This window comes from Triplophysa dalaica, chromosome 1, assembly GCF_015846415.1.
Source record: "Triplophysa dalaica isolate WHDGS20190420 chromosome 1, ASM1584641v1, whole genome shotgun sequence".
Classification (NCBI taxonomy): Eukaryota; Metazoa; Chordata; class Actinopteri; order Cypriniformes; family Nemacheilidae; genus Triplophysa; species Triplophysa dalaica.
Window position 1 is genome coordinate 11088143 of NC_079542.1, and position 12244 is coordinate 11100386.

General features: G+C 35.8%; 1 protein-coding gene across 3 annotated transcripts; it reads right to left on the bottom strand.

Annotated features, from left to right (window-relative positions):
• Positions 1 to 70: 70 nt before the first annotated feature.
• Positions 71 to 12221, bottom strand: slc1a2a (solute carrier family 1 member 2a). 3 transcript variants are annotated; one of them, XM_056746748.1, is made up of 12 exons: positions 11525 to 12221; positions 7088 to 7224; positions 6068 to 6220; positions 5467 to 5717; positions 5095 to 5227; positions 4884 to 5010; positions 4375 to 4608; positions 4037 to 4231; positions 3160 to 3294; positions 2728 to 2947; positions 2016 to 2068; positions 71 to 1857 (listed from the first exon to the last, which is right to left on the bottom strand). In XM_056746748.1, exons 2-11 carry the CDS (start codon positions 7212 to 7214, stop codon positions 2051 to 2053), a joined length of 1593 nt encoding a protein of 530 aa, XP_056602726.1. In that variant the 5' UTR covers positions 7215 to 7224; positions 11525 to 12221; the 3' UTR covers positions 71 to 1857; positions 2016 to 2050. The 3 variants fall into 3 exon arrangements, with proteins under 3 accessions (XP_056602726.1, XP_056602733.1, XP_056602717.1); XM_056746755.1 differs by lacking the exons at positions 2016 to 2068; positions 11525 to 12221 and having other exon boundaries at positions 7088 to 7220; XM_056746739.1 differs by lacking the exons at positions 71 to 1857; positions 2016 to 2068 and having other exon boundaries at positions 2527 to 2947.
• Positions 12222 to 12244: the final 23 nt, after the last annotated feature.

Here is a 12244-nt window from a genome sequence, read left to right on the forward strand (position 1 = left end):
GAAGCAAAAATGCATTTCCATAAAAATACAATGGAAATTAAACAAAATAGGCCATTAAGACAATAAGCATTGACTTTATTGACAATTTGTAAGTATTTTATAGAAAAATAGAGGAAAAAGACAAATTTAAACAGTTCAAGTTTGGTAAGCAATGTGCAATGGGTTGCACCAAAAATGTGCAGGATGGAACATTGTATTTACTAAACATCCACATTATTCTAAATACAACTAACACAAGAGATAGTGTTTGTGTCAAGCCCTGCCTGTATTATAGGTCTATATTATGTATACTTCTTACACTGCATTTTCTTTGCACTCTACATGGCTGAAACAACCCATAATGATTAATTACTTTCCTTTTTCCCATAGACTGTATAATTTCCTGATATCATTTTTAACAGTACACAATATTTAAAACACTATCATAATGAATTGAAACAAAAAAAGGGAAAATGTGCTTCTGTATAGTATATACATAAACATTTTAATTTGTCATTCTAATGTTTCCCAGCAATCTGTTCTACGTGAAGTGTACCGTGTTATTTAATAGCATCTCAACCTGTTACTGAATATATTGACTTGCCTATGAAGTGATGGAAATTAAGCAGCTTAATTTGCATGAAAATATATCTAAATTATGATGTACGTATTGTAAATGTATTTATTTATTTAAACAAAGTGCTAGGAGGCACTTTAATAACAAAAAGAAAGATGTTGGCGCAAAAGAAAATGTTGATCAAGTAACCAGGGACTGCCAAATAAATGTTGCAGGTGTAATAAACTTATTTCCTCTTAGAATTACATGCTAACAATCTCAGCTATTGTATCAATGACAATGCAGAAATAATCCATTCAACTGGACTTAATATCCGAGTATCCAAAAAGACTTTTATAAAAGAAAATTGCTCTTAATGTTATTATAGTCATATAATGTCATGTACTTTTCTGCCTGCAGAGTTTTGCAATGTGTCTTCAAGGCAAGATTACAATTTAGCAAATAAATACATAAATCTTATAACCTACACACAGTATGAGCATGCAAGTCAATTCAAACACACTTCACTCACAAACAATAATACATGCACCGACACATGTACGTACACATGAATGAAAAAACTGTATTGTATATATTTGTCCACTACAGTACATAGGAATGAATGGTCCCAAGAGTTTACAGAAAACAAAACTTGGCTGTCCATGCAGATAGACATCGCCATTTAACTTAGTGTATACTCCATGTCTCACCATGCTGTGTAATAACTGACGTGGAATTTACATCTAACCACTATTTCAGAACCTCTAAGTACTTGGTAAGCTCTTGTAAGAGGCTGATCTGCAGTGATGCCACCAAGGGTTAATCCAGTCAAAGTGTCTTTAGCAAACAAGCTGCACTTCTCTCCTGTTGCCACTAGTTGTTCTCTAGAGTCAATCTGTGGTCTCAGATTGGGTAAACTATTCCAATATTTCATGCTTTATAAGCCTTAAGGCAACAGGTTTCTGACTGATAATCAAATCCAAGTCCCGATTATTATGTGCTTTCATGCTGAGACCACTCTCCCACCCTCACATAAGGTTCAATGCAGCCCATTATCTACCCCGTGCCCCCTCCAGGTGAACCACCAAGAGCACTAACTGCTGTGAATCAAGCATAATGAGATCGTACAAAAGTCATTGCTTGTGCATGTAAGAAATGTTGTGGTAACTTCTGACTGTTTAAGAGTATAAAATTTGCATTTGGTATGTTGTGGGACTCAGGATAAGGCGGAGCTGGATCTGTGTGCTGTGTTACTCTTGAATCCATGGTTCCTCCTCAACAAGTGAAAACTCGACAGGGGAGCCATTTGAGGCCAAGGTTACCTGAAAGCAATTATCAGGGACAACTAACTGTTGGACCAAGGCACAGTCAAAATGCATTCAGCGCTTCTAACTAACCGTTTATGGTTTGGAGCAGAGAGTCCAAGTAGTTTAATATTTAACAGCACAATTTATATCAAAATTCACAGAAATGTACCCACCACAAGAAAGACCAACTAAGCTGCAGCGGGATTCCTTAAAGAATGCTGAAAGACTGCATACAGATAGAGAGAATTATTTGGATTATATTTTGATATAGAGATTAATCTCTGCCCAAATTTAAGGGGTTGTGGAAAAAGTGCAATGCTTGCTACTGTACCACACAGACCTACGCGTTTGTGAAACACAGGGTCAAAACTTCTACTCAGTTGAAAAAAAGAGGTATAACATCGGAATAAAAGAAAAATCACAACGTTCATATTCAGTTTTTGTCTTACTAAAACACAGTTACTTTTCTGTCAAACTTAAATAACATTTCACTTATGAGAAATGAAATAGCAGCCTTCGTCAACCAGAGTTTCTCCACCCCCCAAAATATGAGATGCATGTTAATACATTGTACTGTTCGCAACATCGTCTCACCTTTCATTTTCAGCTGTGACCAGTTTTAGTCCTCAAACAAAAATAAGATGTATTCTTAATATTCTTAATACAGGGGAGAAAATGGATAGGCTCTTCTGCACAAAAACTGCTATTTCACCAGCACCAGAACAAATAAATCTGACATTATTTATCCATTCCTTCCTTTTGCATTTACATCAGGCATGACCATAATACAAAAGTGTAAAAAAATGTATAATGGTACATAAAAGTAAGGGAACGAAAAGAAAGCGTCTACATACAGGTTTCTATGTCTGTGAGACTGAAATGTACCTTGCAGTCATCTATTTGGACCTGTTGATAGGAGTTGTGAGACACATGTACACCATGGTTAGAGTTATTCTCAAAATAGGATTGTGTCTTTGCCATCTCAAAGTCATCTGTCCTCAGCTGCAGGGCATCGAACATGTCAAGCTCATCTTTGGAGAGGTGGTACACGATACCCGCTCCATACGAATCACCGACAACATTGACTGATGTTCGAAAACGATCCCTGTTTAAGAAGGTGAGGGGAAAACAAAGACAGGTGCCATATTGCTCAGGGCTAAACCTCTCCAAATGCCATTAGGGCTTGTACTGTCATGATAACATGAACAAGTCTTTTACATGTAAAATTACTTCACAGGAAGTTAAACTTAAGACCATATAGATAAAAAGTATGCACCATTGAAATGGCATTTAAATGGTGAGGTTGGCTTAACTTACAGTAACCAGTCGACTGCGACTAGTAAACTGATGTCTTGAGTTGGTAATCCCACAGCAGTTAAAATCAGAAGCATAGTCACCAGTCCAGCACTGGGAATACTGGCTGCTCCTACACTTGCAAGAGTTGCTGTAAGACTGCAAAACAACAATAAACCCACATTATATTTGAATATACGCTTTAGGAATACTACATTACTAATTTTCATCTTCTGCAAAATAAATATAAAAGGACTTTTCAAACTATCTGCTTCATGTTGGTACTTGAGTTTATCAAGTGATAAGCTTATCAAATAGTAAATCTAAATTTTTTTATCACATGCATTTCTAGCAACAGATGTGCCCAAACTTTTTCCTCTTAAGGGCAAAACTTTTAACTCGGCCTCAAATTAGGAATAGTTCACATTCAAAATGAAAATGCTGTCATCATTTACCCTGTTGCCATTTTAAAAGTATAATTTTCTTTTTTCTGCATAATACAAAATATTTATCCAAAAACCGTTGGAATACAAAAACCGTTGGTCCCCATCAACTTCTATTGTGTGGACAAAAAAACAATGCAAGTCAATGGGGACAATTGTTTTTCTGTTACCTACATTTTTCCAAATATCTTCTTTTATGTTCTGCAATGAAAGTAAGTCATACAGGTTTGAAATGAAGATTAACACTGACAAAATGTTCATTTTGAAGGTGAACTATCCCTTTATTTTATGTTCAATAAAATATTCACTAAGTGTAACATTCAATTCTCTATATTCATTTTCAATGTATAGAAATACAAATTTCAAAAAATGTCAAGGCAGACCAAATCAAAGGCCAACTTTGACCCCCGGGTTTTGGTTTGGACTCTTATGCACAGTATCTGAACATTCTGGCTTACCTGACTGTAACAATCTGGCCGGAATCAAGCTCTATTCCATTCATCTGGGCAATAAAGATGGCCGCCACGGCCTCATAAAGTGCTGTACCGTCCATGTTGATTGTTGCTCCAACAGGTAGTACAAAACGGGTCACTCTCTTGTCGATGCCAAGGTTTTCCTCCAGACAGCGAAAAGTTACAGGTAATGTGCCAGCACTGTAAAAAATGCACATGGACCACAATTTATAATCATAACAATAATAATCATAACCCATCTTAATAAAAACATCATTACCTTTTTAAGTTTACTGTGTGTATCCTATAAAAACAGGATGGAAAATATTTTTTCTTATATTTACCTAGAGGCTGTTCCCAAAGCAGTGACCCAGGCCTGGAAAATTCCCATAAAGAATGAAAATGGGTTTTTCCGAACAATAACAAAATATATGGTCGGTAGGAATATGGCGCCATGAATGAAAAGTCCAACGATGACGGTGACCATGTACATTCCCAGCTGCCTGGCCACCATCTCCAGATCATTAATTGAAATAATCTTCCCACAGATCAGACATGCAATACCAACGGGGGAATACCTGTTACGGAGCAGAGATGTACAGTATTAGGAAGGTACTAACCAGCAAACTAGGAGCTAATAATGATCATTAATTGAACAACAGGCAATAAATATGCCTAGAAAGACAGTTATATATAGTTAAAGGCAGAACATTTCATTAATTCAAATCATTTATTCACTAAAACATAATGTTAGTCAATGATATCAGTAAAAATTAGGATGATAAACATTAAAAGAGGTAGACAGTTAAACTCATGTAAACTATTCTAGTTATTATCAATCATGAAAGCTGACCACATGATCATGCCGACAAGCCTCATAACAATTTCATTGAGGACGTTGAAGAACTCAAGCATCATCTTGGCTTTTTCTCCCATCTTTCCCATGCAAATCCCAAATGCCACAAAGAACCCAATAATACCTATAAAACACATGTTAAAGCAATGTTAACAATAATACAGTATATACACTGCATGTGTAATGTTACATCAAGTCCATCTAATACCTAACACATTCATGCCACTCTTGAATTGAAGCGACTTCTTGATCACATATTTGGCTGCACCCTTGGTGGCATTTCGTCCAAACCGAGTTGGATGTGGAGGAGTTACTTCTACCTTGTTAGTAACAGTCTGGATCTACATAATGAAAGAAGAGTTTAAGAGTATTATTGTTCTATAAAGGAATCTAATGATAATGAAAGAGAGAATTAACAAATTAAAGAGTGCTTTACGAATAAAACAATGGTTGAAATGTACCGAAACGTTAGGTTATGTTTTGTGTATTTTAATAAACAATTTTGGGAGCAGCAGTGCCAGTGTGCCAGTTTTTGTTACTTAATACATTATTACTTGAACTAAACAATTGAAGTACACACCTGCTGAAAGCAAGCCTGAACAAGATTTTCTGGAAACAGATTTCTGATGAGATCAAAGAAGGCATCTAAACTGGACACCTCGTCATTCTTTTTCCCTTCTCCTAGGTTTGCCTTTAGTTTGGGATTTCCAGGGTGGATGAGCAGCACCAAGATGACCCCCAACACGGCTGCAATGATGGTGGTAGACATGTAGTAAACCATGGCCCTTGTGCCTAGACGGCCACTGGATTTTGAATCCAACCCTGCTAATCCTATGAGTTACAAAAGAGCATTTTTAAAATGTGCATTTGCTTTTTCAGCTATATTTATATAATGGTGTTTATGAAGAGTTTGGTTCCAAAATGAGGTAACTCTTATTCCGATGAACATAATTCAAACTGCAGTAGGATTGTTTTGGTTTAAGCCATAATAACTCAAAAAATACATCTAGTTAACACAATAAATCACAGGAAAAACATGATAACATGAACTGAGTTATCTCATTTTGGAACCAAACTCTTCATATATAAATATAGCATGTGAAGATAGATCATAATTAAAGCTGTATTGTGCCGCTAGCATTGCTTAAGGTGTTTAGCAAAGTGTCATACAGTAACAGTACCTGTGATCAAACTTGAGATGATCAGAGGCAAAATCAGCATTTTTAACATCCTCATAAGAATATCACCAGGAAAGGCAATGATCATAATGACATCAGGGGGAAGTGGGGGTGCGTACCGCAGTAGAGTACCAGCTACTGAGCCTGTAATCACGCCTGAAGTACACACAGAAAGTCGCTATTAATATTCTGGTACATAACTGGAATGTTTTAGCATTTTATTTGAACTTTTGTGAACTGTGACTTGGGTATGAACTTTGAGGGAAGTAACACCCCTTATGCAACAAACACAGATGTGGCTGGGTGGGGTAATGGTCATTGCCATTGGATGAAGTGGCTCTAAGCTGGCAACATAATGGTTGTTTGAACAAGATAAACTAGTGTACCAGTAAAACTGATTACTGAAACCCATCACCATTACGGCTATGAGCAATGCATGATGACTGTTATAGTGAATGGGCATGATTTGCTATGGTAAAGAGCTTTTGTAAAATAACAAACAGTAATATCTCTGTGTCTGAATATGTACACATAATAGCCTAGAAATAATGTGATTATTTTAGATTTTATAGACCTTATGACTAGAGGGGGAATAAAACTGTGAAGTTTCCCTCCTATACTTGAAATCACTACATCACGCAAATACAAACAATGGCAAAATAAATGAAAGGCCAATCAGCCGCATACAGATCATAATGATCTTGATGTCTTGTTTATAGCTTGTTCATGTTCAAATAGTTGTGTAGTTTGGGACGATAAACTGGTTTGTTTGCTTACATCATCCAATTACAAGGCTTTCAATTAAATTTAAAGCCACAATTTTCATTTCAAATCGAAACTGGATTGACAAAATGTTTAATTGGATAAACACGAATTAAAACAGCCTGGTGGGAAGGCAAAATGCAGTATTATTCTCTTGCTAAAACCGGATACAAACAAAGTTCACAAATTAAAAGGCGAATTACAGCATGTATGAATGTGTAAATATCACATAGTCTAAAACACTGAAGTACTGTAACTTGCCAAGAATTGTGAGCGTTAGAAGCAGGTTCTTCATGAGTTTGTCACAGATTCCACACGAGGATTTCTCAGGTGGTGAAGGAGTATCCAGATGATTCTCATGCATTCTGATCTCCACTTGCTTCTGCATTTTGTTGGCACTGGTGGAGAAGAGTGGAGCATAAACGTTACTAAGAAACATTTATTTGAGTACAGAACAAGCTGTTTTGATTCTTCATAATAATTTTTTTTATGCAAAAATCCTTAATTTCATTAATGTAGACATATGGGCTTTTTTTAGCAGCCTCTATTTGATCAGGATACGTTTATGATATTGGCTCCATGGAAATGTGGATCAGTTCTTTTTTTTTATTGTTCGATGATGAAACTTAAAAAATAAATAGCTAACTAAGCTTAAAGTACATGTCTAGGTAGTAAAGTATGATAAAATATTAACCCCAACCAAGAGTCTTCCACATGATGACATCATGATCATTGATGATACCATGGTTCATGACCGTTCTGTCATTACCTTTACGTACAGCTGTCAATCAACTACTACAGGCAGTCATGTCACATGACATTAGTAGTTTAGCTTTACAGTCGTCCGGATTAAAAGGTTCTTAGAAATCATCTCTACCTCACCAACAGAGATAACCTTGTTTGGTTGCATAACCGCTAGGCTTCGGTAATTAATCACATGCGTGCAACACTACTGCAGACTGTTGTGTTGATTTCCAGTTACCAAGTACCGACAAAGTTGTATATCCTGTCTATCAATGATGTCATCAAAATACAGTATACTTACAGTATGACCATAATATTTATATACAAACATATATGGTAAAGGAATTCTGTTACAAATAGACAAGACTAAAAATCTACACAAGCACTATAAATGAAACAACCAACACAAAGAAACAAAAAATATTTTGATAACATAATGTCCTGTACATTGTGAACTCTCAGAGCTGGGTTCAGACTCATCTGAACAAGATTAAAAATCTGAATGATGCCAAGGAATTCAGAGACTGTCTGCTACACACAGGTTAATAATAGTTGGGTCAATAATGGTTGCAGTTGCATTGCATTAAACAAGAGCAATTAAGAAAAGATTTCAACAAGTGTTTTTGTTTACATTGTGTCTAATTTTTTTAAGTAGTTAAAAAAGCAAAAAAAGTGATTGATAATGATTAATTCTGCCAAAAGCACACAATTTAATGGCTTAGACTCAAACATTAAACAAAAATGCATCATTAAAACGCACCCTATATCCTCAAAGGCCTTTTGTATCCACAACAAAGAAACTCTCATTGACAATAATTTGTTTGCAAGTTATTAATAGATGAAAGTGCTTTACAGTTGGATCTCTTTAAAAAAAAAACGACATTTGATCAGTGTAGAAATGTTAAAAATACATTACAACATTATTTAAGAAATGCAAAGACACCATGAAATTCCTGCTGATTTTAAAATCCAATTTTCATTTGCTGCAAACTAATGCGCACAATGTAAACGAAAGGAATTTTGTTGGCATATCAAACGTGGCAACAAAGTTCAGTACATCCAAAGATCCCAAACACAAATGACAACATTACTTGTCATCATTATGTCTTACCTGTTGTAGTGCAGTTATTAAAAATAAATAAAATGTTTAAAAACAGTCTGTTATACAGCCATGGACTATGTGAATGGCTATGAATGAAAATGAGATAACAGTTTATCCATCAGGGAATCCAGTCCAGGTCATTTGAAACTGCGATACAAAAAAATCCAGGCACAAAATCGACAGCAGTACAATATGTGACTCCAATGCAATCACTGAAACTTTCTTATTTGATCAAATTCACTTATGATTCGCATCACAATCGTCTCCCTCTCTGAATTGGTCTATCCCACCATTAGTGCAAGTGAAATGGGCAAAGAGATACTGCTAAGGGCTCCCGGGTCAACAGCAGGGTGGAGTCTAGGGCTCAGATTATGTGTAAGTAGCGGCTAAGATGCTTGAGACTCCTTGTCCTCTCTGTCTCATTGTTTAACCCCCCTCTAACTTACTTACTTCTCTAATGAGCTCTGAATTGAATGAATGGAATCAAAGACTGATACATGACATAAACACAGCTGTCTAGTGATAGCTTTCACTTAAAGACGGATTAATAAAGTTGAAAATTTGTACATTTAAAAAAAAGTTTCAAATCTGTAATTGAGATTTTCGTTTTAATATAAAAAAACAGATGACACTCGCAAAACTGGTGAAATTCATAAGTTCTACCTTGTTGTTACATTAAACAAAACTTTGGATCATTAAAAACTGTGTTGTCCTGTGAAGATCTGTATGCAAACCCTGGTCCAGCATGACAGAGATAGGCAGGGTCTCCAAGTGCAAACACATTAGGCTTTCGTATATACCACATGTGGCCTTTACACTAATATATATATATATTTTGGTCCATTTAATGTCCCAAATCTGTGGATCTGTTGGTTAGTTATTCTTTCACCCGAGTATAAAACTGTGATTAAGATTGTGCGAGAGGAGGGTGATGTATGGCCAAATGCAGGGAATGTGCACAGGCACATGGTCTCACATCTGCTGCCATGCTGCGACATCCCGACTGCTGTCCAGCACACTCCTCAAGATCATCCACCTGACCAGACTCTATGTTTAGCAGACAGGTGTCTAAAATTATCGAACTAATCTGTCCTGAGCCTTACTAATCCCAAATACATAGACATGGTTCACACACACACAAACGCACTCATGCGCGTGTGCTTCATTTTCATGGCCTTTGCTTTATTACTGTTATACATTTGTATACATAGTATTGTATTGGATATCTACAGCCTTTATTACATGGGCCTTGTGTGTGTGTACAATGACTTCCCTTAGCTGAAACCGTTTAGTAAAACTGATGTTGGAATTGTTAGAGTATTGCCAAAGCAAGTTTTCTTAGTGTCTGAAGAGACCAAATGGCATTGTCAAATCCACAACAGATTATAAAGAAATGTGGCATATGTGTGAGAAGGAACTTTAAAACCCCAGGATCATGTGACTTGATTAACACAAACATGTGGTGGCTTACATGGAATGCCTGTGTGTTGTCTACCTGATGCAGATTAAGAAAACAACTATTCAACTCCAACTGTTCATTTACAAAGAAAAATAAAAGCTTTAACACACTAAAATGATTATGTTTTCAAACTTTTAAAGCGACAGTTCACCCCAAAATGAATCATCATTATCATCATTTACTCATCCTCTTGTCATTTTAAACCTGTATGAATTTCGTTCTTCCGCAGAACACAGAAGAAGATATTATGAAGAATGAAGGAAACATTCATTTCTATTGAATGAACACGAAACCAATGAAAGGGAATGGGTGCCGTTTAACAACATTCTTCAAAGTATCTTCTTTTGTGTTCCGAGATAGAAAAAGTCATACAGGTTTAAAATGACAAGAGGGCGAGTCAATCATGACAGAATTTTCATTTTTGGGTGACCTGTCACGCACAACCGAACATTTTAGTTGGAAAATATCTAAATGAGATCAATTATTTGAGATCTTAGACATGCTAATACATCAAGGAGCATAAATCACAAAGTCACCGACCGTAATGAATCAGCAAAGAAGATGAAAATGTACAATATGTGACCCTGCCTGTGAAAACCAGGCAAAAGTCGGAAAATATAATTCTGAGATAACAAGCATTAAAGTTTCTTTTCAACCATTAATTGTACTATGGTTTCAATCTTTAACATGTCCTTGCTCAGTCAGTTCTTAAGATTTCAAGATTGTATTTTTACAGAATGTTTATTACATTATGTAGAATTATTTTATGTAGAGAACAGTAAATCACAAAAATAGCTGGGTTTTCACAGGCAGGGTCACATATGATATGACAAAACCAGCCCCATTACCTGAACCATACACATTATACCTTATATATTTAAGTTAAAATTGTTAATGCTACTGTGTAAGGAAATACTTTTGTAAAAAAGCACATTATTTGTTTTATAAGTGTTTGCAAGCCAAATCTTTTTGCACTTTTGTTCATATGGCATTTTAATTAATCACAGAAAAGTCATGCGATTAATCACAGTTAAAAATCATTGTTTTCCATTTAATAAATGATCTCACTACGTTTCAATATATTTAATGTCACTTATTCATTTCTGTGTCCTGCAGCCTACACAAAATGTTTGGGGATTAAGATGAAACCACTCCCTTTACCTCCCAAACAGCAACTCTGCAATAGTTTAACATGTGATGTTTAACATGATGCTTGAATCAGTGTTAAATCAATGTAGATCAAACCTTAGTGAAGGGATTCACAACACTGCTTTTTTCAAAAAATGCTTTTTATGAATAAACTGTTGTACATAATTGACATCACGCTCAAGCAGCCTGCTGTGCTACTTTCAAAGGAAAGCCCTTTTAATTATAATGCAAATAAGTGACTTACTTTTACGAATCAAATGTCGTTGTACAGCATGCAGGTGCACAAAAAGGACTTTTCAAATCAAATCTGTTGGGTAAGGCAACACATTAATCTTTTAAAAAAATCATTGTTCCTCACAATATCTCCAAAAAAACAGTTGCATAAACAGACAGGTTTAACCAAGCAGCTTTGCCTAGACTTGCTCAACTTCAAGATGAGTATTTCATAACCTCCTTTCACTGTTGACATCACACACATTCGGTAAAAATGCTTCATAACATTAGCAAACAGAAACACACACATCCAAGCAGCACACGAGGTCAGTATCCTACCCTGCATGTCACAGGTAGAAGCAGATTAGCGAACCTCTACACCCTCTGTTTTCAGTTGCACGACATCACTGAAAAGCTTGGAAACAGCACGACTCCAGTTTCAAAAGAGATTCCTGGCATCACAATCCTACACTTGAACACTGTGCACAAACGTTTACTCACAATGACATTTCTTTGTGCATTTTTTAAAGCATGTACAATGGATTATTATTTCAATGTGTATGAGATCAAAACGATACAAATATGAGAGCCTGCAGCTACTTGTCACATAGGGAAGTCGTCACAAGGGATTAGATCTTGGTAACAATAAGGCCAAAGCCCAATTATATAATAATGTGTTTGCTCTATTGCTATTGTATGTCGCTACTTCAAAACCTTATTAAATTAGAATCTTCCGTAGGACTCCTATACT

Bases quoted from the DNA above. Each gene is read 5' to 3' on its own strand.
- slc1a2a (XM_056746755.1), bottom strand. From the start codon at position 7,214: ATGCAGAAGCAAGTGGAGATCAGAATGCATGAGAATCATCTGGATACT. The intron at 5,718-6,067 runs GTACTGTTACTG...TGTAACTCATAG, and splicing joins CATCTCAAGTTTGATCACAG to GATTAGCAGGGTTGGATTCA. The intron at 4,232-4,374 runs GTAAATATAAGA...CATTTTTTACAG, and splicing joins GCTTTGGGAACAGCCTCTAG to TGCTGGCACATTACCTGTAA.